This window comes from Phalacrocorax carbo, chromosome 2 (assembly GCF_963921805.1).
Source record: "Phalacrocorax carbo chromosome 2, bPhaCar2.1, whole genome shotgun sequence".
NCBI lineage: Eukaryota > Metazoa > Chordata > Aves > Suliformes > Phalacrocoracidae > Phalacrocorax > Phalacrocorax carbo.
Genome location: NC_087514.1, coordinates 48,210,076 through 48,237,022, shown reverse-complemented (window position 1 = coordinate 48,237,022; position 26,947 = coordinate 48,210,076). Strand labels below are relative to the sequence as shown.

At 41.6% G+C, this 26,947-nt stretch overlaps 1 protein-coding gene across 3 annotated transcripts in view; it reads right to left on the bottom strand.

The window, feature by feature from the left end:
- The window catches only part of GAREM1 (GRB2 associated regulator of MAPK1 subtype 1), a 105,130-nt gene that overhangs the window by 19,721 nt on the left and 58,462 nt on the right, over positions 1–26,947 (bottom strand). For 2 of the 3 annotated variants that reach the window (XM_064442789.1, XM_064442790.1), the window contains exon 3: positions 5,441–5,571. The exons of the other annotated variant lie outside the window; for it this stretch is intronic. In XM_064442789.1, coding sequence (XP_064298859.1) covers positions 5,441–5,571 — 131 coding nt within the window. The remainder of the gene's footprint in view (positions 1–5,440; positions 5,572–26,947) is intronic. 3 annotated transcript variants of the gene reach the window in all.

The window sequence follows — 26,947 nt, the reverse complement described above, 5'->3', positions numbered from 1 at the left end:
GGACTTCTGCCAGGTTCGGTTTTCAACCTTCAGGTGTGAAGACCTTGCAACTGGTAGGAAGCTGAGACCAGGTGACAGAATGGGGGGAAGGAAGGTAGGACTATACATTTTCCTTACACATTTCCATAGTGGGGCTGTGCCCTCATTTTTTATTTTGTCTGTACCCCCTCCTGACATCTTCTATTTAAAACAGGAATTCTTCACAGGACAATTCCGGTGCAGCAGCTCGCAGCAGTAACCACCATACCTCCAGTTGCTGTCATTACCTGATAAACACAAAGTCTTCTCCAGATATTAAACTATTAGCCTGGGGAGCATCCTGAAAAAATTCCTTCCCCGAACATGTTTATCTTCATGTTTTCCCTCTCTGTTTTACACATTATAACAACGATGCTTTATGCATTACAACAATAATGTTTCACGCATTATAACGATGACTCCTGCAGTTTTACTTCTCCCTCGCCCCTCTTTTGCCCTTCCCAGCCAGTTTTCACTGTCTGTTAATAGGTGACAATAATCAGTGCTCCCAGCTGTGTGGAAGAGGCAGTGCTTGCCACACAATACTCCAAAGCCATCTAGAAATCACTAGGAGATGTTCAAACTGAACAACTCCTAATGTGGAAGACCCACAGAACCAGAACCTACTCCATGCTGTACTTGCCTTCCACCTCCCTACTGCCAGATGTTGATCCATCCTAACCGCTCGCTATTGATGCCAGGATGCTGACCAGAAAGGTTACTGGTACAGACACCTCATCAAACACATTACAAAACAGCAGCGGCTTAAGTCACTACAATGTTTTAGATTTTAAGACTCCCCAGTTCAGTAACGTTCAGAATTACATCTATTGCAGAAGACAGGCATCATGAAAGTGACGAATCATTATTTAGGAAACATGTTCTTTTGGGAAAGCTCAAGTATACTGTTTCTTTTGCTTAAAGAAAGGTTAACTCAAAAATAGATTTTGATAACACCTGAGCCAATATCCTATATCTTGGACTCCAGTTGTTCTAATTTGTTATAGTTTGAAGTAAAAGTCTTTAATCACTTGGACACATGAACTCCTTATAAAAGTAATTTGTGGCTTTACATTCCTTGTTATACCTGCTAGATTTTATTAGAGTAATGCAAGCATTGCATTCACTTAAAAAATACACAGTTTGGATTTTTGTTTTGGTAGAGCTCTTTTTAACTGTGAGGTCTCCGATTCATAGTTACTGCATATGCTTTTTACTATTAAAGCCAAGGGACCAATCATAGCACTATGTATATATCTAAAATATATATAATATATACCATGTATTTTTTTTACTAGTCACAAAAAATTGATAGTTTTGTAAAATATAAAACAAAGAGTCTTCAGAAAAGCTATTAGCAGAAAAAATAAGCAATTTTTTTTCAAGGAAGTTGACTAAATTCAGTGAGACGGTATCCTATTTTTCTTTTATAAACATCTGCCTCCCAAGACAGTGAATCAGAAAGTACAACAACTCTTCATTTTAGCATAATCTTCACATGGGATGTCAGGAAGGCCAGGTCCTGGAGCCCCTGTGAGGCAACGGAGCTCACTATCCAGGCTCCTTTCAGAGCAGAAACTCTCTAGCAGGTACATTGACGTAGGCACGAAGGAACAGGTCTGCTTCTCTCTCACTCAAGCTGTGTACCAGATGCTGGAGGAAAGCGGCAGCCACAGCAGTGCACTGCCAATGCAAGGCACCGGGGTGCCACAGCCAATGTGTGCCAGGGACAGAGCGGCAAGAGAAGAAAAACCTTCTCGGAGCCGAGGCTTGCAGCCTCCTAAAGCTGGCATCAAGCCACAAAGCAATGAGGGGACTAAAGCACTAATTCTCAAGGTGAAGTACTATGCAATGCCTGCAAGTTTGGAGCTAAAACCTACACATGAACTAATTTCGAAGAAGTCGCTATTGCAGCATTTAAAAATGCAGTGTAGGTTTACAACCTTCTATAGATGTGCTTTTTGGAAATTCAGGCCAACTTATCAGATCAGAGCCAACAGAATTTGTATCAAACCAGGAGATCAATTTTGCTTCACTTTACTGCTTTAACATTCATCCAAAAAAAAACCCTAAAAAATGCAGTTTTCACTATAAATTTATTTCTGCCAAAACACACGCTGTATGCTCCTACACAGTTAAAGCACTGAAAAAAGTATTACATTAAAAAAACAAACAAACAAACAAAACACCCCATCAAACAAATCGGGTATCAAAAGTTCATACCAGCCAAACAATGTCTTTGATAGAAAAGTAGAAGAATCATTATAGGGCTAATTAACTAAACCACTTCTCCATCCGGGAAAGGCTCTGCAAACAGCTCTACAGCCTCTCCAGGGAGACCGAGTGACATCTTCAGGACAAAAATGATATCCCAGAAGATTTGAAGAGTCCTGCAATGCTAAGTGGGCTGGTTTTTAGAGTGCAGGAATCGTGGCTTGTCCAACATTCAATGTATCAGACAATATTGTTGCTTTTTTAGAGGACCTTCTGTGAATTGCCCTCGGTACAATGTGGGGTTTTTGTTCCTGGTTTTGTTTTTAAGTCTTAATGCAAATAGCTTCCTGGCTATTTGTACAGACTGCCATCTGTGTGGGACCAGAGCAGCTGAGTGCAGAAATCTTATTGCTGTTGCTTCAGCAAAAGCTAGGGCCCTTGGGTAGCTCAGCTTTCTTAATATTTTTCTTCCTAGCATTGAGAATCTAAAAATCATCATCTTTGTAGTGTAATGCTATTACATAAATAAAATTCTCTGCAATTATGCACTGAATACCAATACAAAAAAATTTATCACCTATCTGGTCAGTGAAGAGAAGACAGAATGCCTCTAATTTTCAATTGGGAACAGATTAAATACCTATTGACTGAATGCTTATCCCCAGAACACTCTAAACTGCTGAGGCTGTAGATGCCGTGGGCCACCGGGAACCTGAGGCAACTGACTGGGTATCCAAGCACAGTACTGATAAGTATGTATGTATGTTACCAAAAGTAGTTTGGGCCATTACAAGAGTTTGGTTTAATCCAAAATGTTTGTTAGAAATTCTGTGAAGAGTGACTCCACCTTCCACTCCCAGCTCTGCTGCTTGATGACAGGCGTTACAGCCCTCCTTCAACTATCCGGCAGGTCCCAAACACCCCACCTCAGCGCACTGCCCAGTGAGCCCTAGCTGCAAAACCATGGGGAGGGAAGGAAGGGAGACCCAGCTCCCCTGCCTCCCCCAGGATAAGGTGGCCCATTTCTTACTTTAACAACTAGTACGCAAAGTAAAAATAAAGCAACTCCCCCCTGCTTGGAGAAGATCCCACAGCACATCACAGCCAGAAGGCAAGTCTCTGAACGACAGCGCTAGCTGCAAAATCCTGCCGGAGCAGCAAAAGATTTAAATGAAGGAGCAAAGTTCGCACCAAGTCAAACCACAACCATGGCACATTGGCACATGCAGGCAGACCTCAACAAGCACAGACAAAACCACGCAGTGACTGTCTGGTGTAACTCTACAGGCTCTTTCTTCAAAAATTATCTATGAAACACTTGAGTCTTTGGAATAAGAAAGAATCCCTAGACTTCAGAGTTCCTCCTAATCTTAAATGCTTCATCAGATATTTTAGGCATTTTTTTTTTCTTTTTATATCCGATTAGCTATCTTCTGATACTCTCTTCTGAATTTAAACGGGCACACTGCATTGGACAGAAATCAACCGTACTTAATATTCCTCCCTTTGCTCTAATCAGTTTGACAGGATCTCCCCTATATTAAAATTTTAGCATATATAATTATCTTGCATGTAAAGGGTTATTAAACACTTCAATAAATCCTGTTAAGTTCATTTATTTTTTGGAAGATGATAACCTTGGAATAGACTTCTATGAAACTGGAAAAATTGCCAAGAGAAATACTGCCAAGATAACTGTGTAACTAGGTTAAACCTGGATTATTATTACTGTTACTTACATTAAGGAGTATCACTATAATCTCTTTTAAAAATTGATTTGATATTTAACAGTAAGCTATGCTTAATTCTCAGTTTGCTAAATATGACAGAGAGTTTTAAGAACATTCGTATTAAACTCAAGGCACAACATTTTACATGTTGAAGCAGCCTGCAGACAAGTACTTTTCTCCCTGTAAAATCAAAGGTGCACATTTTACTGTGCCACTCTTGATTTGATCATAGACCAACTGAGAAATGATAGCACAGCACTAGATAAGGCTAGCAGTCCCAAGGTAAGACTGGTCTTTCTGGGTAGAAATGAAATTTTCTTGTTGCCTTGATTTGCCCAGTTACATCCTAAATGTACAAAAGTGTTCCAACTTTCTCATGAAAGGCTCTGTTTCATGGTTTCAGGTTAATGGAGAACAGAAATGAAAACAACCTACTGGCTTGAAAGGCATGAGTCTGTGTCGCTAAATGAATTAACTGATAAGCTCTTGCACTTACAGCAGTCTTCAGCAATTTTTTCTCACACCTATAAAAACTGTGGACTAGCTGGTGTCCCCCACCTCTTGCAGTGGAAAAAAGAGAAAAAAGCCATTAAAAGGTTGCTGTAAAAACCCCACATTGCTACACATGGGACCAGGAAACTCTATGTTGGTTTGCACCAGCCGTATCAACCAGTTTCCCCTGTAGGGTACACGATGTGGATCTGTGCCATTGCATCCCAGCTCTAGGATGGTCTTCAACCAGTCTTCGGTGGTGTATCAACTGAGGCAAACCAGACAAGCCTGAAGACCACTCTGCTCCGCTGGGAGAGCTGACCTACCTTGTGTAGTATCACACATATAGGTAGGACAAGGAAGAACAAGTTCTGTCACTGTGTCATGCCACCGTGCTGCAGTGTGTGTGGTGATAGCAAGCCCTCTTACACTCATGGGATTGCTGCTGACCCTTTGATGAGCCTAAGAGGCGTGCACATGCAAACACACACACAGAGAGAACAAGTGTGCCTTTTTTTTTTTGTTTTGTTTTATTCACAATGCTATTTAGCTGCAGTAATTTTGAGACAAGCAACCCCATCATTTCACCCTGCGTGCTCTCTGAGAATGAGGCTTTCTGGACAGGGATTTGAGCAGCTGCTGCTTAGCAGAGAATAAAATTCAGACTGCTGGAGGGGGAGGGGAAAGGGGGCAACAAACAACATTTGTTTAAAATCTGGCAGCAGCATCCTAATTAGATGAATTATTGGATGGATCATCAGGACTGCTCCCCAAAGTGCCATAGGACAGGAGAGCCCTTAGAGAACATGTTGATTTAAGACTGCAAAAATGATCCCGAAGAGCACCATCACTGAATGCAGAACACCAAAGGCTCGTTTGTCTCAAAAATCACACTTCCCACACAGCACCGTCGCTCACTTGCCATGTATACAAAAGTTGTAACAGTTAATCATTTAGACAGGGATAAATATTTATTCAGGGACTACCTTAACGTTGAATGTTATTTCCTCCATGACGTAAACTCGTTCAGGAAATGCTTTAGCCACCTCCTCCACACTGTTAAAATACTGCACTGGCTCCTTAATATCTCGGTCTTGTTCCAGCAGCTTAAACTGCCCTGAAAACAGATGATAAACAGAAGAGTTGTAAGATATTTATATTGGACAACTGTCACTGTGGCAACTGCTGGCTCAACTTCTTCACCATTTCGCTCGGTCACTTTTTCCGGTTATTAGCAGCCAAGCAAGAAGACGCAAGATTGCAGAGACTCTCCTGAACCTGACGCGAAAGACACCCAAGTTTCACCAGGTCAGAATGAAAAGAACATGTGGGAGCTGAAGTTAAATTAAAAAAAGATCCTTTTATCACACGCTTTCTAGAAATAGTAAACAACTATGGAGGCATTTGTGTTTGTGTACTTAATTTGGTGTAACAGTATCTGTACAGATAGCATTTTTTGGCCTTTAATATTAAAAGCTTTACAGAAAGAAAACACACCCATTACTACAAAACCCCAAAACTATAAACATAGGTGTTTTGGTTTTGCTTTTAATATCATAAACAGCTATTAAAAAATGCTAGGCTTCCCTAAGAGCAGAATAGCACCTAACTTTTCTTAATCATAAACTAAGCCCTTTGAGTACTTTAGCTAACATAAGAAATTAAACCATACACATTTAAAACCCTTTTGAAGGTGGTCGCCTTCAGAAGAGCATTAGAAATAAGTGTTTTTTGCTGACTTTACCTCCCCACAGCATGAAAACCTTGGCCATTTTCTAAGCCTTATGTAAAAGGCAAGAACTAACATGGAGACAGCCGCCCCAGGCAGACCTCCCAGGGACAGCCAGGCACATCAATCACCTCTACGCACTATGAACACAAAGTTTAAAAGCTTTCTTTTATAAATACAGTGATGATGAAAGCTTAGATCGACACATTTGCTGCTTGTATGACTTAAACCTAAAATCAGTGGAGTGATGTTCCCAAATTTAGGAACATTAACTACTAAGTTAAAGGCTGATCTTAGCATGGCACAGCAAGACTCAATGTAAGAAATAACTCAAGAAAATTATTAAAAAGGCTGAGTAAAATCAATGGCTAGTGCACGTCCTGTAAATCTCATTTTAAAGTTAGCAATGCACTGGATTATTGTTCCCAAACAGTGCTCAACTTCATTAAAATCCAATACGTCAGAATGTCAGCCACCTACAGAAATATTTTCTCACTCCTTCAGCATTTTTTGTGCGCAACACCCTGCTGCTCCTATACATCCCATCAGACTTGAGACTTTTGTGACACATTCAGAGAATTCACCCACACTAAACTATTTCAGGCCACCTAACAGCAGAGAAGGAAATGAACGCAAGCTCAGCAAGTCCTGGCGCTCTGTGAGAAAGACCCGTCCCACCACCCTGACAGGTGTGTGCACACACACGTACACACACACCAAGCGAGGTGCGAGACTACGAGGCTCAGCTCTTTCACCCAACCCTAGCACCCCGGGCACACTCTTTTAATCAGTATGCTTGAGTACTGTGGTTGTAAGCCTACATATCAATTTACAAGACAGAAGACTTCCTTTTATTGCCTTCCATACGTTTTGTCTTTCTAAAGTGACCACAGTAACTTTGAAGTCTTATCAGCAGGGTAACTAAAGATGCTGGTACTTCCCACCACAAGACTGTATTTTGCAACTGATTAATAAACTTCACTGCACTTCAAATATTAGTTGCCTTGGAGTTTTCCTAACCCCGTGTCTGCTTCAGGACACACAATTATTTGAAGTTCAGCCAAGATGTTTCAAATGCTTCAAAGACCAACACTGAGGTAGAAGCAGCAGGACCTTTGGCCTGACCTGCTGAAACCATTTCTGTAGTATATTACAGCACTGGAGTTGACTACAAGAATGGCTTCTCCAGGTCAGACAAAAGGTCTGCCTTGTGCAGTATTCTGCCTTAGACAGGAGTCAACGACAGCTGTGTAAGGAGGACTTTAAGCACAATTTAGCAATACCCCTCAGAGTCTCCTCCACAGCTCTAGGCCCACCTGATGGCTCAAGGATGCCCAGAGAAGGGAAAAGGTATCTTTGGGCTTAGTAGCTCCAGAGCTTTTTTCCCCCTTTAAATTTGTTTAATTGCTTACTGAAGGTATCTAAAACTTTCATTGTAGACATACCCTCTATCTTGAAAAATTCTGGCAACCTCTTCTTCCACAGGCTCTACACTGCCTCCAGGACTGAAAGCAGAAATTTTAGGAGTGACAAGCTACATCTGGGGTGACACTACAGGTAGCCATAGAAAACCTGACAGCGGACAAGCATTTGGAGAAACACTTCACGTGCTCAGTAGAAATGTGCCAGTGCCCTGAAGCTGAATTGCTCAACCTGTCTGCTCTGAGCCCTTTTTGGTGCAAAGCAATAGACGGGCCAGGCAGACGGCACTCAGGGAATCTGGACGATAAGCAGGCAGGTGCTCAGTTAGCCAAAGCTGGAAAGCATGTTGTGACTGAAGGCCGAGGTGCAGAAAGGGAAAGATAAAGAGAGGAGAACTGTGCTTTTTAATCCTCAGTCCACCATATACATCATTTAAGTCCTGGTTTCAGGATTTCCCTGTCAGCCACATTCTAACAAAGAGGAAGATGCGTTCCCCCCCTCTACAGGTCCTTCACCCTGCAAGCACCTCACTTTCCTGCAAAGGAAATTCAGGTAAGTGGGGGAACTGAGGTCAGACCTCCTCCTGCATGGAGTCAGGACGTGCCAGGACATCATGCAGCAACAGGGACTATAAGTTGCATGAGGGAGCACCCGATAGCACAGGAAAACTACTGCTCTAGAGCACAGAGCCAGTGACTGTATTTACACCCAGTCACTAAGGGCAAGATGTTCTTAAAGTTTACAGAAATCATCACAACAGTGTTCGCTCTCCATGGGCCGACCTGAGGCTGTTGCTCTCTCCTGCTTACTCATGAATTGCTCCTCAGGGAGCTTTGCTGTCCTCTTTGACTATTGGCACAGCCACCTGAATGCAACCCTAACTGATTGCCCAATATGGGATCCAAGAGTCTGATTTGCAGGATTCCCAGCTGTGGTTACTATTCGAGGCAAGCTGTGATTACAATTTATAATGGCATTTCATACTTCAAGTTCCCCGAAGAAAACAACCCAAAAAACCAAAAAAACCCACAGCAAGTTTGAGTCATAGAATCATAGAATCATTAAGATTGGAAAAGACCTCTAGGATCATCAAGTCCAGCCATAAACCCAACACTACCGTTCCTCCTAAACCATGCCCTGAAGTGCCACATCTACACGTTTTTTGAATACCTCCAGGGATGGTGACTCCTCCATCTCTCTGGGCAGCCCCTTCCAATGCCTGACCATTCTTTCATTAAAGAAATTTTACTTAACATCCAATCTAAACCTCCGCTGATGCAGCTTGAAGCCATTTCCTCTCATCCTATCACTAGAAACTTGGGAGAAGAGACCAGCACCCACCTCAATACAGCCTCCTTTCAGGTAGCTGTAGAGAGCAATAAGGTCTCCCCCTCAGCCTCCTCCAAGCTGAACAACCCCAGTTCCCTCAGCCAGTCCTCTTAAGACTTGCTCTCCAGACCCTTCACCAGCTTCGTTGCCCTTCTCTGGACACGCTCCAGCAACTCAATGTCCTTCTTGTAATGAGGGGCCCAAAACTGCACACAATATCCAAGGTGCGGCCTCACCAGCGCTGAGTACAGTGGCACGATCACCTCCCTGCTCCTGCTGGCCACACTGTTCCTGATACAAGCCAGGATGCCGTTGGCCTTTGTGGCCACCTGGGCACACAGCTGGCTCATGTTCAGCTGGCTGTCAACCAACACCCCCAGACCCTTCTCCGCCGGGCAGCTTTCCAGCCACTCTTCCCCAAGCCTGTAGCGTTGCATGGGGTTGTTGTGACTCAGGTGCTGGACCCGGCACTTGGCCTTGTTAAGCCTCACACAATTGGCCTCGGCCCATTGATCCAGCCTGTCCAGATCCCTCTGTAGAGCCTTCCTACCTTCAAGCAGACCAGCTTAGTGTTGTCCGCAGACTTACTGAGGGTGCACACAATCTCCTCATCCAGATCATTGATAAAGATATATGAGTGACCTCAGACAGATACAAATCCAAAATCCAGTGGGGCTACTTCTGATTTAACACTCCTCCCATCATGTACAGAATAGAGTTGAATACAACACTGAATGGAAGCCACATAGTTTTTTGAAACTGTGAGATATTGAAGTAATAAAATTTTGCCAGTTCAGGAAGAAATTGAGAACTCTCACTTCAGATAGAGAACTGAGTTGGTCACAGTAACAAGACATCAATTCACATGAACATGGAGGGAAAACAACATATTGTTTCTTTAGTTCTTCCATTTGGAAGCACAATAATATTGTTTTACTATGACTGTCATGTATTTAACAATAGATAGTCTGGTGGCAAGAAAGGGCCAGTTATCCATTGCAATCCAAACTTCCACAAAAAAAGTCCCAAATTCCTCAGCACAGAACAAATGCTTTAGGCTGTGTGCAACTGGGAGCAGTGTCTGTAGACTTACACATTTCTGAAAAAAAAAAAAAAAAAAAAAAAGAAGAATCAGCTGGAGCTTTGCTTCGGTACAAAGAGATGCTCAGAACCATCTACATCGCTATCTGTGCCATCCTCCCCTTCCTTCAGCTGAGCCATGCAAACACAAAGCCGTCTGTGCCTCCGCTGCTAATAAGCAGCAGTTCACGAGGAGGTTGACTACAGAAGAGTACACACAGATCCCAAAGCATATAATAGAAGGGCAGCATTAATCTCCCTGTTACGAAATCAAGAAGTATGCTGTGCATGGACGCTGTCAGGGCTGGATGTTAAAATGTCTCTTCTTTGGAAAAGATGGTTTATAACTGGAGATTTTCTACAGACAGTTTTTTGAAATTTATTTCCTCATTGAAAAAAGCAGACTTTTTTATTGGAAAGAGAGAAGGAAGGGCTGAAGAGGCGCCTGCAATACACATTTGAGCCAGATGTCAAGTAACTAACTAATGGGGAGGAAGGAGACAATTTCTTATTATGTTTCTCCCTGGTCTCCACTCAAGCTGCCATAAAAAAAGACAGCATGGCTGAAATACGAGTTAAATGGGCATAGGTCTGGCTTGATTGGAAGTTAAAGTGGAATTTTATTTCACTTTGCAAGAGGGAAGATTTCATCGGGAGACTTTACAAAACTGACAGTAAGATTAAACGAATCACAATGCAATATAACTGTGTGTTAATTAGGAATTTAACAAAAAATTTAAAGAAAATCTAAAGCTAAAACTATAAGTACCCCCACCTCTCTCTTACTACCGCAAAAAGAATAATGAAATGTTTCTTTAGTACATCAGTGCAGGTTCAGAAAGATCAAAGATCTGCAATACCTACACGGTCCACCGAGCAGGTGTGGTTACTTCTTAGCAGCCAAATGCAAGGGAGTAATGAACGACTACTGCAAGCTTTATATCTCTTTATCTCTCAGTCTGGCCTCTGGCAGGCACAGTATTGGAACAGTTTCATTCTAGTATATATTATCTCTGCAGATTATGAATTCTTATTTCCCTGTGAACGTACTTACAGCAAAGACAGTAAATCCACTACTGCTGGCAATGAGTCCAGAAAGATAAAAAGGCAGGGAGAGACCGAAACCAGGTCTTGTCCTCCATTTTATAGAGGCATTTATTAAAACCCAGTAGGAACAGCAAGATCAGCCCATCTTCCTTCTCACCAGAAATTGGCCCTGCATTAACCAGCTCCTCTGTCCCAGCCTTTGGGTTGCTTCTGACCCTTCCACTGCTTTGGCTCATGCCGGCTTACATACGTCCACAATTCCAACTCACCTCATACAGGTTATTTCTGTAAGAGAAGATCCCCTGTTTTTTGCAGCAACTCACTCCTCACCTCCAAATAGTCCAGCCATTTCCAAGAGTTCAGAATGTTTCCAAGACAGAAATACTCATTTCGTACTGTGCCTAGACCAAGGGAGTCCTTATCTATGGCAAGGGTTCACAGACTGAACAAATAGTTGAGCTTCCACAGATATAAAAGGATAAGAGCATGTATATGCTCATATACCAAAAAGAAAAAACTGAGAAAAGAAATTCTGTAAAAAACAGAAAAGTAGCTGCATGTCATCAGTAGGAAACATGGAAGGTCACTGAAACATCTGCTCAACTGCATTAGCTGTTAAATGTTTCTCCAAGGAGGCAGGAGTTGTATTGTCTTTCAGCAGCTTTGATTATTTAGCAAGTCCCACATCTCTCTATGTGAGACTATATGCAAAGCCCAGCGCTTCTCAAGAATGCTCAGACGGCACAGCAGGGTAGCAAAAGTACTGCAGAGGTTTATGTTTCGTATTATTTGTTGAATGCTGACTGCATTCAGTATTTCAAAGAAGAGCAGAGCTGACTTAAAGAAAAGGCTCTCTACCTGCCAGAATACCACTATTTTGGAAAAAGGCTATCTTTGTTTACATTTTTCAGCATTCCTCTGCATCAAGCTGATAGGAAATATCTTTGTTTTCCTCCCCAAGAACATGATTCTAGGTATAACTGAGCACAGTTGAAGAGCATAAACCTAAAGCATAAATAAGACATAGTAAAGAAGGACACAGAGAGGTGGCTTCCTAGATATCAGGGAGAATGCAGTTACATGCATTGTAAAGTACGCTTCAGCACACCTGGTTCTTACATACACCTGTATTGTCTCCAGCTGACAGTGTACACAACTGCCCTCAACATCTGATGGAGACTTAAATTTGTCTCAGTGGGTAATGATGGAAGGAAATCTCAGTTTATGTCCTCACTTGTCACCCCATCAGCTAGATCATATGGTAGAGCTATTTTGTCCCTACCTAATCCTTAGACAAGGCAGTCAGTCAAGAGTAAGCATAGCGAACCACACTGTAAAATAATAGATTAAGACATAATCCTAACGCTTCTACCATTCCAGAGTACGTGTAATTTTTTAAAAAAATCAGTTTCTTGTTTAATTTGACATTTGCCAAAATGTCTCTGCACAGAACCTAAATGCGGCATTTTGTTGTTGCAAGGAGTGTTGTCATGGCAGTAGCTGTAGGTGTCTAGACCCGAAAAAAGGGAGAACAAAAAAGAATCCATCACGATCCCTGTTACAGCTATTACATGACTAACCGGAACCAAGGTGTAAAGTTAATATTGCAGCTCTTTTGGGGACCTGTCACTAAGTAAATGTGAAAAGGTTTGGCAGACATGCAGAAGTAAGGGCAAGTGGGAAATAAATGCCTTGCTTTGCTTTTATCATCTTCCAGCTTGTTGAAACTTAGAGTTTGTTCACAGCTCTCCAGTGGAGAGAAGAGTGCCTGCGTGCTCAGGTCCGCTGGAGCAGCAGAGCTGCTGGGTCCCTACTGCAGGGGGAAAAGACTCATTGCAGAGAGAAGGTGCAAGTATCAACAGATTTACAGAACGCGGTTTTCAACGACGAGAGCAGACAGTACTCTGCAAACCAACTAGCATGGACAGGTTTACACCTTACTGCCCACAGAGAGGACAGGAAAGCTAACCCCCTGCTCCGTCACCTCTGGGTTCCCCACTGAAAGAGCTACTGGCTTCACCTCAGGTTGGGACCTGGCAGCAAACTAATATGGAATGCTATGGTAAGTTCGTCCCCTCAGTCAAAGAAAGAGCAAGACAACCAAAGGTACAGGTTCATTCTCATCTGCTATGCTGATAGCTTCTGTGAGCTACATTAAAAAAAAAAAAAAGGGGGGAGGGAGGCAGAGAGGGAAGTTTTTCCGAGTTACTCATAAGAATTTCTTTGTTTATTTTCATATTGTAGCGTGCTGAAAGCATACAGAAAACTATAAAAGGGTGGAGAATATAGCCGGAAAATACACAAGAGTCTTCAGTACACAACTTCCAAAGGATAACAAGCGGGCCACAAACTAGAAAAGCTGCGATTGATTCTTACATTATAATCGCCATGAAATAGCTATTACACAGACTTTGAAATACTGCTTCTGTCTTTTAAGAGCTGCCTGCCAGTGCTTTTTCTTCAGGGGAGGGAGAGGGGGTAAGAAGAGGACCTCCCATGTCCCCATCTGTACCCAATCTTCTGGAAATTTTGGGAATGTATTAAAAAACAGATGAAACATGAACTAGAGACATATCTAAGTAAACATAATACAATTAGAATTCATCAAGTGTACTGGAGCTAAACTTATGGCACTGCAAAGCAGAGGGCAAGGCACAATGGCACATTCAGTCAGTAGGGATTGTGCAACATTTCATGAGGAAGGAGCCCTTCAGAATGAATAGTTTCACTTCTCGGAAGTATTATGAAGATTTTGAAGCCTTAAATGCCTTTATTCCTCTCTGTGTTATGTCCACAGTACAGACACCCATTCAACCAAGAGGGAATGAATCAGGCATCACAACCTGGTGAGACATGTCGAAACAGAGCATCCGCATGCTGACACATCACCTGTGTGTATGCATACACACCACTGGAGAGATCAAGGAAGGGAATCCAACCAAGTTTCCCACACAGAAACGCAATCCTTGCTAATCAAAACCTCTAATCCTATGCTGGCAAAGCAAAGGGGATGATACAGCCTAGCACTCTCTTTTGTCTTATCTTACTTTTATGACTCTTAAGTAGCATAACAAAAAAAAAAGTGATTCTGTTGGCAGTATAACAAAGAAAAATCAGTTCAAATAGTGACTGATGATAGCTTAAAGCAGATTTAAGTCACAGATATTGCATGAGAGGGAATTTTAGGTTACAGATGATGTAAAGAGACAGACAGGGAAAACAAGCCTAACCTCTAACCTTTGTTTCATAAGTTATTATCATCACAAATGCAAGATTACCACAATAAAATGTTCCATTTTACAGGATCACATGTTCAAGTGTCTGGACTGTAAGCTAACTAGATTTAACTTACTCACTAGGTTATCATTGATCTAACTGGTGATTAACATCATTCTGTTCCTTTCCCATGTGCTGCCAACAGACACCAAGAATATTCATAGGCAGCGTGTTAGTTCACACACTCAAGTGACTGTGCAGAGGGCTCTGGTGCTTACTGCACCGCCTGACTTTCCTACTTACTATTCGCAAAAGCTCTTGCTAGTTTCCTGTGGAACAGTGAGCGTATAAAAGCATGCACATGAAGATGGCATGCTCTCCTGGTGAATACCAGAGCTTATCCAGATCACAGCATAAGAAGGCATCAAGAGAAAGAGAGAAGAGGTACAAAAAGCCCAACTAAGCCAACCCAGAGCTTGCATGAAACAGGGTTGAGATGACTAGGTTTAACAGCAGCTGCCCAATGAGTAAACCTTTTCCTGTGCAACTACTAGCACTGCTCTCTTGGTACCAGAGCAGAGGCCCACTTAGACCTCAGTTATGAAAATGGTAAGAGTCACTGAAAGCTTATAGCTCCGACCTACTACAGCAGCATCCTTACGAGAACGTTAGCTGGAATTGCCTGCCGCCAGAGAGGAAGATTTGACAAGAAGGTAAAGCCAACTTATCCCTCACTTAACAGAAGCCTCTAGCAAAAACTGCTGTCCTCTATATGAACAGCTGGAAAAGAAAATGAGGTAGAACCAAAGGTGAAAAATTACTTGATTACAGCTCTTACTGTACTTTGAATCACTTGTCTTACTAAGCAAATACATTGCTCTCATTTATACATTAACAGTGATTCAAGACTAAAAATCAGTCCTAAGGAGTGGAGACCCAGCTTAGACACGTCAATGCAAACTGAACATCAAAACTTGCACTGGATGGCAGACAAGTCCCTTAACAGTGCCTTACGTAGTTCTGCCCAAGTAGATTTTCCTATTTTAGTGAAAGACATCACACACATTTAAAATTAAGAGGCAGCACAGGCTTAATCTGCTTTTGGATCTATTCTTAACTAGGTGATCTGCTCTCGAATCATCAGCGTACATTTGTCCCAAAATATACATACATACATTAGAACAGGGTTGTCTACAATAAATTAACATTTAATTAAAGCACAGAAGAAAGTTGAGATGAGAGTAACAGACTAAACTCCTGGTTAACATTTGAAGTTCATATTACTAGTTTCAAGCAGGCTCAAACAGACCATATTAGAATACCTGTTAAAGTTTAGCCAAGTGTGCTGGGATTTTATATCACAGCTGCATAAAAAAATTCTGCCTTTACACCATGGATTCCCTCACCTCATTAGCACCAATTTAAGTAAAAATTATTAATGGGTAGAATTTTCTCTTTAACGTAGAAAGAGAAAAATCCCATTTTTCACCAAAACAAAATTTGTGGTTATTAGTTTGACGAAACCACATAACACAAGTTTGTTCCATTTGGGCTGATGACCCCACCTGCAATGGTAGAGCTGTCATTCATCATCTGTGTGACTCCAAGTACCAAACGAGTATGGAAACCCAACTCCATTCTTCTCTTCAGCGGATGACTCGTCATGGGAAGAAACCTTCCTTTTCTTTCACTTACCCCATTTTGATTGCTAAATAGTGAACTTCATTTTCTTGTGCAACTGAATATTTTCTAAGGGCTGCAATATTTCAGGACCTGAGTTCAGTGCAGCTCTAGCTGAACGGATTCTTTTACTGTCAGTGTCTAAATGTGTTCAAAAAGGTGAAGAGGATTTTCGCACCGATAAAAAGTACTTTAAGCATCGACTGTACTTGAAGAGGTTAGTTCAATACATCTCCTCAATAACTGTGAATGCAAGTAAATGATATTTATTTGAGGTTAAGACAAAAAACAGACAGCATTCAAAAAACAAATCCTGTCTACCAGCAGCAACAGAAAAATCTTACACTGACCAGTCAAAGAGGCTTGATTCTCAGAGTAACAGCTGAGTTTGGAAAGAGGGCTAACCATTCCAAGGGACTAACATTTGATTGCATTGAAGAAAGCAAACTTTTGCAATTTAGGAACTACCAGGTCTCAACTTCTGTGTCAGGCCAGCTCTGAATCGCATTACTTCACTTTGTTGATTAAAAAAAGTGGAGGAGTTGCCATTAGAGGGAGGACGTTAAGATGTGCAGAAGCATAGTTTTGGTCATAACTTGCATTTCAGAGATTCTAACCACGAGCGACTTGCGGATTTAAAACAGACAAACTTTTTGCATTTGGTAGCCACCTCTTAAAAAATAAATTTGACAGAATGCAAGTGTCTCTTCCAAACAACTTCATACACATTCTTCTACTTCCTGGCAAGTTGAAGCTTTTGTTAAAATAACTACAGCAACTGAGTTTTCTTACAGTAACAGCTTTTATTTATTTATTTTGCAAAAGCTTCAAAGCCCTAACTCGCCAAAACTCAAGCTCTTAGTTTTTCTGCCACAGTGCAAAGATGCCTTCTTCAATCACAAACCCACCACCCTTTTTGCTTTCTGCTCTTTAGCTGACAGATCTTTTTCCTCCAGCTCCTCCCACGTGAGTATCCTCATTTCTATGGCCTGACTTTAGTGCCATTCATTGCTTTCTTGCTGGCTGAGCAGCCTTTTGTGCCTTTCAGGTTCTGGCCCCATCCCATGCTCAGCGGGCCCTGGCACAAGTGTAGGACGGTGTGTAGTGAAATATTCCACCCGAGAAGGACAGTCGTGTCGACAGTACTGCCTCTGGCAGGCACTTGCGCTGCAATAAACAAAGCTAAAGAAAAAGTGCATTCACGGAACAGAAATTTTGAAAATGTACATAGATCAGATCCGTATAAAAAGTGCTTTTGTTTCCTGCTCAGGAACAGGTTTTTTAATTAACTGAATGGGAGGAGCTGTAAAAACCAGGAACAATGACTGAGTCAGCAGCTCAGTCAGTTCTTAGTAGCTTACAGGGCTTTACATGAGACAGAATAAACGTATTTCATTCAGAGTTAGACATTTTTATCAATGTGTAGAAAGACTTCAGAGCTGGGCTTGGTAGCCTGAAAGACCGTCTGTGCATTATAGAGCGGCTCATTGTTTCAAAGCTTGTATCTCATTTACTTGCTGAATATACATGTGATTTACAATCTCTAGCAGATTCTCTGTATCTTTTCCCTCCTCTCTCTCTCTCTCTCTCAGCTTAAATCTACTGAAGTATTGCACTCAAATTACTGGAGAACCTGTTGATCAAATAGTTCCCAACATTTGGGTACCAGCAATGAAAAGGATGTGTGTGTGTGTGTATGTTTGTTCTTCTACATGCTAAAAAGACAATTTTCTTAGGAAAGGTACTATTGCTTTGTATCATTAATGCCCAGTGTAGACTGTAGCTTAGCTTATGTATTTAAAAAGTGTTTAAGTTAGGAAGGAATCTAATTTATTATAGCTCCGACCACCAGCAATCATAAGCAAATTCTGAAAAATAAGTTCACTTTACTTCTGGAACAAATTAGACAACGTATTTAAAACTGAAATGAAGCCAATTTCCAAAGAAACTCCTTAATTACACAATAGATCTGGTTTATTCAGATAAAGTCTCCTGTCAAGAAGAGTATTCAGTGTTAAGTACATTTATGCTACAGCTAAAACTATATTAAAGAGAATTTAAAACAAGTGTAGAGCCAAAATAATACACAATCTGAAAATCACCTTAATGAAATACATGGCTTACGCTCCAAAAATTGTCATCCATAACATTGGAATATTTATCAAGCATGCAAAGTAACTTGCAGCAAGCAAACATTTCTAATTTTTTCGGTTTAGGATCAGCAGCCACGTTTATATCATTGCCTCAGTTGAGGAGCAGAAGGTGTTTTCATACACGTATTCTGCATGAGGTAAGCCATCTCCTCACTCGGTCTGTATGAATGTGACAGAGTTTCTGTCAGAATCATTTGTCTGGCTTCCAGTACAAGAGGACATTGATTCCACATGGTGCAATTTATCTACAAAGCAGACAAAGCTCTCAATAACAGCTCAAGATGAATGATGGCAGCTTTTAAGAACGAGCATTTTGGCAGATGTTCACACATGTGCTGAAGAGTCCCCCCCAAAAAATGGGGCGGGGAAGGGAAAGATGAGATGAAAAGGTGGGTGAATAGAGTTGGTGGGTAAGAGCACACTGCTTCAGCACTGCCACTTCATTTAATTTGCATTGCTACTCTAAAAGGCAACAGAGACGATAAATCTAAAATTCAGATCTAAGCAAGATACGCATCTGCCTCAGTTCTCTTGAACGCATTCTGTCACACACACTTTGTTTCATTACCTTAAATAAGGTGGGTACCATCTAAACCCCTCTCTGGCAGTTCAAATGATGACAGCTGAATCCAAAAGGTATAAAGAAACAGAATGCCCAGCCAATTTTTCCCTCTTGTAAGATGACTGCCAGCTTGCTGAGAGCCAACGAAACGAGCTAGTGGGGGCAGCCTAGCCTAAAGCAGCTCGACAGAAAATAAATGCTGCAGACTACACATAGGGTGGTTTAATTCCAAAAGTGTTTTTGCAAGACCACTTAGGGGATTTTGTTTTCTCCATGTAAATGACAATTCATGATTTAAAGAGTTGTACTATGCCTTGCTAATGCTTTCTGAAATGCTATTGAATATTTTATCCTACATGTGTTTCTGGTGAAACCTTCTCACTAATACTGGCTTTGGGCACCTCCGGTTGAAAGCCATTTTTGCACCAATTCCATTTTGTAGCCTTTCACAGAAAGGGCTGTGAAGTGGTAATTATCAGAGTGGCTGGCCGCCTATTTGTCTCCGAATGCACATGGACTTCCTCAGCTGCTAGATTATCATGAGATATGTTATTACATACTGATAGTTCTAAGTACGCAAGCTAACATTAGCAGCTGCAAATGCTCCAGAGAAATTTTGTGCTTTAGATTTCTGTGAAAAAACTTAGTTTTAAAAAAGGTGACCTTAAATATACCTCTGTGAGGAAGAGAAATACTATTAATATTTTTGGTTAAAAAAAGAAGTTATTCCTTGAATAATGAAACTAGATTAATACTTGGCAGTTTGTCTTAGCACACAGATTTAAGGTTGTAAAGATGCCATGGATGGGAAAAAAGGATATTAGGGTTTCAGACACTTTGAATTGGTTACTGTAGATATTTAGAAAGAGAGACAGGTGATGCTTAGAGACCAGAAAAAACTGGGACATCCCAAGCTAAAAGCAACTCAAAACCAAAACCTGTCAAAAGACCAGTCTTTGCTGGAGTTATCACGAAGTATTGAAAGGGTTTTCCCAATAGCTTAATAATCCTTCAGGAAAATTACTGTTTCAGTTGAGATTTCTGACCATAGGGAGCAGAAAGCCAAAGACAGTTAAGAAACCCCGCCTTTGAAATGACACGAATTGCACTCCTTGAAGCAGTCATTTCCTAAAAAAGTCCTTTCCTTTTTCAACTGTACTACTGCATACCCAGCAAGAGCAAAACCCAATGCCATATATGGCCTCCCACACGCCAAGCCTCCACGGTCATGGAGTGGCACAGCCATCACTATGCTTCAGAAGATCATTTACAGAAGGGTCACCTGCCCCAGGGAAGCACCCCAACACCTCTGCCACCTCCTTTCACCATGCCGAGTTGCTTTGGGGAGACGGAGTGTCTGTCCCGCCAAAACCCTGCCACTGAAAGTGATGGTCTTTACCTCCGGTAAACTTGGCCAACAGTACGTGCTGGGTTCATAGAAAGTAGCTGCAGCCATGGCGTACTCTGACTGGACGTACAGCACCACAGCTAATGGGCTTATCTACACACAGTTTCAATGCCTGCTTAACTAAATTAGTATAAAACACGTTTAGTTAAATCACTGGAAAGACTGTGACCGGCTAAGTCAAGCCAGATACAACCTAGTTTACAATCTGTGTGATTTTATCTGCTGGGGGCTCTCTGACTAAGGGATCTCAAAGTGAGCAATTCCAGGGTCCTCACCCTTCTTCCTTGCAATCACTCTGCTTTCTTTGAGCACAACATGCAGGCTTCCCCAGCCACTCTTCAGTCTGAATTGCCCAAATGGCTAAGAGCCTAAATACCTGTAAAATTACTTAACGTCTTACCCACAGGTTACTCTTCACCATACCCTAGCATTGCACTCCTGCCTGCTACAGGCTCCGCATGGCTGACCAGGCAGCTCAGTTGCCAGCTCTAGGAAGACTCAGCTGAGCCAGCTCTCAGAAAGCTGTATGCCAGCTGACCCAAGGTTTTCCTTGGACAGCAGTCAGAAAACCACTCTGCACACTTTCCATCTGATTCACATTAAATGAGCCTTATGATAGCCAAACACCACAAAGTGGCAAACGCCTGCAATATGATAAAAAGGTGACTCTTTTTGATTTTCCACAGTAAAGGAGTGGTGTATCTAAACAGAACGAAGGCATACAAGTGTCACGTACACTATCACAGACATCTGCTTCCTTGAACCAGCATGCCTGACAGCAGTAAGGCAAATATGGCAGCGCTGGATTTCATCCTCAGCCACACAAGATGTCTTCCAGGGACTCGGGGCAGGCAGATCTTGGTTGCTATCACATGCCGGGCTGCTGCTGCTTTCCCGCTATTGTTAAGCGGGCAAGCCAGGACATGCTGTGATCTTACACATCCGTGGGGCTGTGTGGGCAGACCCTACGTGCCTCATTTCCAGGGTTTCTAGGGGAAAGTCCAAGGCCACGGCAGACTGTGAAGCCTGCACACATCTTCATGCAGAGCTGAAGGTTTAGCATGGCCCTTTATGTTTCACTTACTCGCTTCTTGCTGGGCAAACATCATGTGTGCCAATTCCTCCCTGCTCCCCTTCTCCCTTGCTAAGAATTATTTCCCTCTGAAGAAAGAAAAAACAATCAAATGAGTATGTTAAAAGCATCTTCTGTGATTCTCCTCTAGGAAGTAGTATAGCTGGGAATCAGTATGACACAAATTTCATAGTAAATGTATGAAATGTACAGTAAAGAAATTTGTGCTACTCAAAATGATTTTTTTCTTCAACCATTAAAACAAAAAAGCTTTAGAGTTAGTATTATTATTGAGAGAAATGAAAGTTAAAATGCATTCTCTCCAGAGTAATAATAGAGGATGAGTTTATCTATGACCATATAATACACCACTCTTAATGATCAGCGAAAAAAGGAAGGTTAATTAGTCAATAAATTGAGCCAGATATGAATCCTTCACAACAGAAGAGCTACAATATTAGCAGCTTACATATAGCAGAAATACCAAAACCACACACTTCATATCTCTGTGCAAGATTATAGCACAAAGCACTACAGGCTAATCTAGGAATGCCAGACAACCTACTTACACTTTCTACTGAAAAATTAAACCATGCATGCAGGTCATCAGATCAAGCTTTCTAACATGTTTCTGCTTTTGATATCCAACATCTGTCTGAAAATGAGATTTTTGTCTCCCTTATGATGTCTGATTCCACCTCCATGGCTGAAGTCAAGCAGTGTTGATGGAAAGAAGCGAGAGAAAAAGAGCAAGCGCTGGGTCATCTGACACAGCCTTATGTAAGAGTTCAACCTCTAAACAGTAAAAACATTAAAATATGACAACTCTTTCTTTACGGGTAAAGGCAATAGGGCAATGCAATAATAATCAGAACATTTTTCCCTGAAAAGCATATCCTAAATTTTCCTCACTTCTTCCTTCAGATCCACAGTTAGGGTCTCATTCCTCACTAAACAATTCCTCTGATGCTGTAGCGTGATCTCACTAGTTTTGGCTGTCTCCTTGAAAAAAAACATGTAGAAGGGCTGCACATGTGCAACGTAAAGACAAAGAAGTGACAACACGTCTGCCAGATCAGCTCATCTGCCATCTTCATCACCCGCCACCTGTTGTCACTGAGCAACGCGAAGCATGGTGAGCTTCAGAAACCCACCCACCATGAGGATCTGGGCAATGCACAGAGCTCCAGCTCCTATCTGCTGAACAACATCTATACTAAGGAGAACCACAAGTAGGGATTTAACCCCAGAAATGCTTGCTTTAAATGTTACTTTACAAAGTTGTTACACTGATAAAAAAATGCTTTTCTGAAGGAAGAATGTAAGCCTGCATATTGCATCTGTATTTTACCTTATGCTAGCAATTTTCTTGCCCATTTTTTTCAGCATTCTCTTTCCAAAGGATCTTAAAACTTTCTATGAAAATTTTACTTCACTGACTGCACAGAACAGTTCTGTATTCAGAAACTTGATTAAACGTTTCCACCCCCCATACATATCTGAAGTTTTAGAGTTATTTTTTTCTTTTCTGCAGCAGAACTATACTGAGATACTTTCCCAGTGCTTTGCCGCCCACGGAAGGGATGCCCGCATGCATGCTCACTCAGGGCCACCAACTAGTGTTAGACAACCCTATGTCTTGGTGAGCAACCTGAGTCCACGCTATCCCTCTTCTGTTTCATTTGAGCTAGCTATTTGAATCCAGTCTCTCACACCTGAGCTACAAAAAAATAATAAAAAAGGCAAGCAATCTTTCTGCCACAGTTAAAACTGTATATACATAGAAAAATGAACTGTTCCAATCCTTAGGGCAGAGCCACTGACTATATACCCTTATGGTCAGGGAACCGTGAACATGGGAAGAAAATTTCTAGACACTGCTTCAAATCCAGCAGGGAAGGAAATACGTGAATATACACATCTTATTTTATATGCTGAACTTTTAAATCACCAGTTATTGTATGGTACAATTTTCTTTTCTATTTGCATTGTGAATCTGAGAAGCCTTTCAATTAAAAAAAAGACAAAAACAAACCCAAAAAACCTTCAGATTGAACTCAACATGGTCCTGCAATAGTTTCAACAGGTCAGCATTCCCAAGGAAAAATGGTATAGCTAAAAATTAATTCTGCCAGCTCTAATTTCAAACTGTTACAAAGAGATAATTACAAATGTTAGCTCACAACATTCACCCACACTTACACTAATAGCCTGTATTTGACTACAAATTTCCTGGTGACGGAAATACAATGCAAAGCAACAGCAAAATGTCTTGCCCACACTGCTGTCAATTTAGCAGAAAAAAATTAACCTGCATCCCTCTGGTTCAAGAAAAGTTTCATCAATACATGTCAGACAGCAGGATCTGGAGCTGTGTATATGTTCTTTTAATGATTTCCAAGTAGTGTTTGCTCATTACAGTAATTAAAATAATAGCTCAATCCTTTCAGGGTCGACAGTTTTCTAAAAATTAAACTGCTTTATTTCAGCTTCATCCATCACCAAGAGTAGGAAACCATTCTTACACCAGAAGGGGGTTCCTTCTCACCAGGCAATTTACAGGATAATCCTAGATGCTGCGGCATTCGGAGAAGCCAGCCAGCACAAGGAGAGCATTGTTAGAAGCCCCCTGCCTTCAGGGGCACCCTGGCTCCCCTTAGGGCGAGGGCTCAAAGGTTTTACACAAAGCAGTGAAAGGGGCAAGCTGCAATTCATCCTCTGCCCTGCTTTTTCTCCTCGCCCGGGGTGCCGGAGCTGATGCATCAGAGACAGGTTTCAAGGATCAGGCCTCCCGCCTTGACTTTCTGCACTCTTCTGACTTGACAGCAAATTCTCCTGAAGGCTGACGGCAGAGAGAGAGGGCTGGGGCTGCGCTTCCTTCCCCGTCAGGACTAGTCCCAGAGGAGCAGACGCAGTTACGCTATTACATAGAAGGGAGTTTTGTTTTCATTTGGCATCAGAACTGATACAGAGAATCAAAGGGAGGATTCAGCACTGAAGATTTATTTGTGTATCAAGGGGAAATCCAGAAGTCATTGAAATTGTTTACAGCAGGTTGAAAGAATAATACAAAGAACAAACATTGTGCTGACAGATATCCAGATGGCATTTGTAGGCAAACCTCAACACCTTTAGCCCAGCTGAGTTTCATTAACATTTACAAATAGAAATAAAATCCTGAAATTATATGTAAATGTTATAAAAATATGTAATATTTTAAAAGCACCAGATTACGAAGGTTTCAGAGAAATGGGAGTCCTCCTTGCCCCCTCCCCCAAACTTTGCATTGTGACTGAATTAAATTTACCTGGTAGAGCAAAACGTTTCAAGCAACTGATGCCAAGGACAAAGAGGAATGGAGGAAAAGGTGTAATGCACTGGGGCATTAAAGGATGCTGCTTGTGCTCCCACAGCTGTCACAGAAAAGCCCTTCACAGAGTTCCTGTCAAGTTACTCACTGCCAGGAACAGGCTACCCTGAGTGCTGGAAAAGGCAAAACACACCTAGAGTAGGAAAAGGCAGGTCCATCACCTTGTACCCAAACACTTAATTCTTCCTACATAGACTCACCCTGGCAACTTCTATTGGCATTTGAAATCTCTGTGTCTAGGAGGATGATGGCATACCACAGCAAGGGATGTTTCCCTACCAGATATAAGAGGAAGCCAGGAGTGATGTGTCAAGGACCTGCAGTATCCCATGGAGGCCACTCTCTCTTCAGTGGGGATCAGGGCACAAGTACTCAGGTTTGTTTTAAGACAAAGAGCCAGGGAAGCTGAAAATATCCATCCATGATTTGTATGAATTAAAAGTTTACCAGGAAAACCCTTTCCTTCCACAGCCCCATTTTATGATACTAAAATTTCTGTTCTTCTGTACCCATGCATTACTGGCCACACCACTGACAGCGTTTTCATGCACTGGGTATGGACAGAGTAGAAACACTTCATGTTTTTCAGTCTAGCCAACTAAATCATTCCAGATTTCTGCAGGAGGTAAGAAAGGGTGAAGAAGCAGCACTGAATCCTTCACTTTCGTATAATGGCACTGAAGTTAAGAATAGATTTATAAAATATTTGTAATCCTTAATCTCCCTTCAAGTCAAAGTGATGGCTAGATTTGCTAGTGATTACAGACCCCAGGAGATTTATTTGTAAATGGCTGGCTCAGACTCTGCTAAATCCTCCTGCTTTTTCTTTAGCCAGATTGCTGACCTGGTAACTATTCAAAACATAGATTTTAATGAGAAAAATATGCAACCACCTCCAGCACATTAAAATCCTGTAACAGACATTAAAAGGGGGGGGAAAAAAATAAGGTGTTGGTTCACACAACGCTTGGGGGGTGCAGGGAGACCCTTTTCAGCAGCAGATTAATTCAGTGTTGAGAAGAGGCCTAAATCTTCCATATAGGCAATGTGTTTTGTGGTTCCCTGCACAACTAATCTGTTGTTACTTATTCTATTTTCCTTCAGTATAGATGGACCCTGTGTAGCAGGGAACAGGGTTTTGGAGAACAGCCCTCATTTTGTTCAGCACAATACAGCCCTCTCAACTCTTACACTGCCACTTGAACCCTCAAATCGTACACAGGCGAGAGAAGGACAATTTTGAAATGAATAATTGATTTTAGCCTCCTTTGGGTGTAATGCCACATCCCGACTAAAGGCTGGTAAAAACTTTTACGTAATATTTTCCACGCCTGGTAGTTTGTACAAACACACCCTATGGGTGCTTCTTGGCTTTCCAGGAAAAGAGACAGTCGCCACCATACTGAACAGATTTCCAATCAGATGTTCGGTGACGGTCGGAGAGGAAGGCATTAAGTGTCTGCTTGCACATGACTAATTAGCATCCACTGCAGACAGGCGGATAGCTGCATTTGTCTAAGGAAAAGGTTTTAGGCTTTATCAGTGGAATTGTAGATCATAGCCAAGGAAGGCTTGCTGATCTACCATGACTCACATGGATTAATATTTCCCATAACAAATTTAGTAATACAGAAAGTAGTATAAAAGGGCCCACAATAACCCAGAATAAGAAATTTCCCACTGACAGCCATTTTTGGTGAATGCTGATATTTTTATATCGCAACACCCAAGAATACAATTCACATGCTAAATGTGTTCCACTTAGATAAAGTTTTAACAGATTTTTATCCATCATGGCTCAGAGAAATGCAAGCACAATTCCCAAAAGATGAAGAAATTCCCATTCTCATAGTTAAAAGTTAAAGGAGTGGGCTGGAGAGGGAAGTGAGTGTAGTTAAAACTGTCGAGGAGTCTCAAGGAATGAATATGCATTGCCTGACCTGAATCTATTCCAGTTTCACATGGTATGAGAACAGAACATTTGTTTCCAGCTGAAGAACAGAAAAATAAATGGGTTTCCAAGGCTTTCCTGGGTAAAGCTATATTTGAATTTGTTTTGAGATAGCACTTTTTGTAAAACAGTTTGGTTAATATTAAACAGTTCAGAGCACTTCAGGCTGGTAAAGGATAAAGTAGTTAGATTGCTGGCTCGCTTAAATAACACTGCTTTCAAGTATTGTACAATAAACAGAAAAAAACCCCCTTAATTTCAAGCAAAGAAAACCATGATCAGCAGGAGATCTCTGTTCATACTTCACTAAACAAGATGGAATTTATTGCTCAATAAGAAAGTTCAGGATGTCACATTTTTGCCATTTGCTGCAAAGCTGGACGTTGGTGTGAGAAGCAGGTGTGACGCAGTGAAGAATTGTTCAAGCATGCTAAAGCAAGCATGTCCTGCGAACTCCTCCAGAATCCTAAGGTT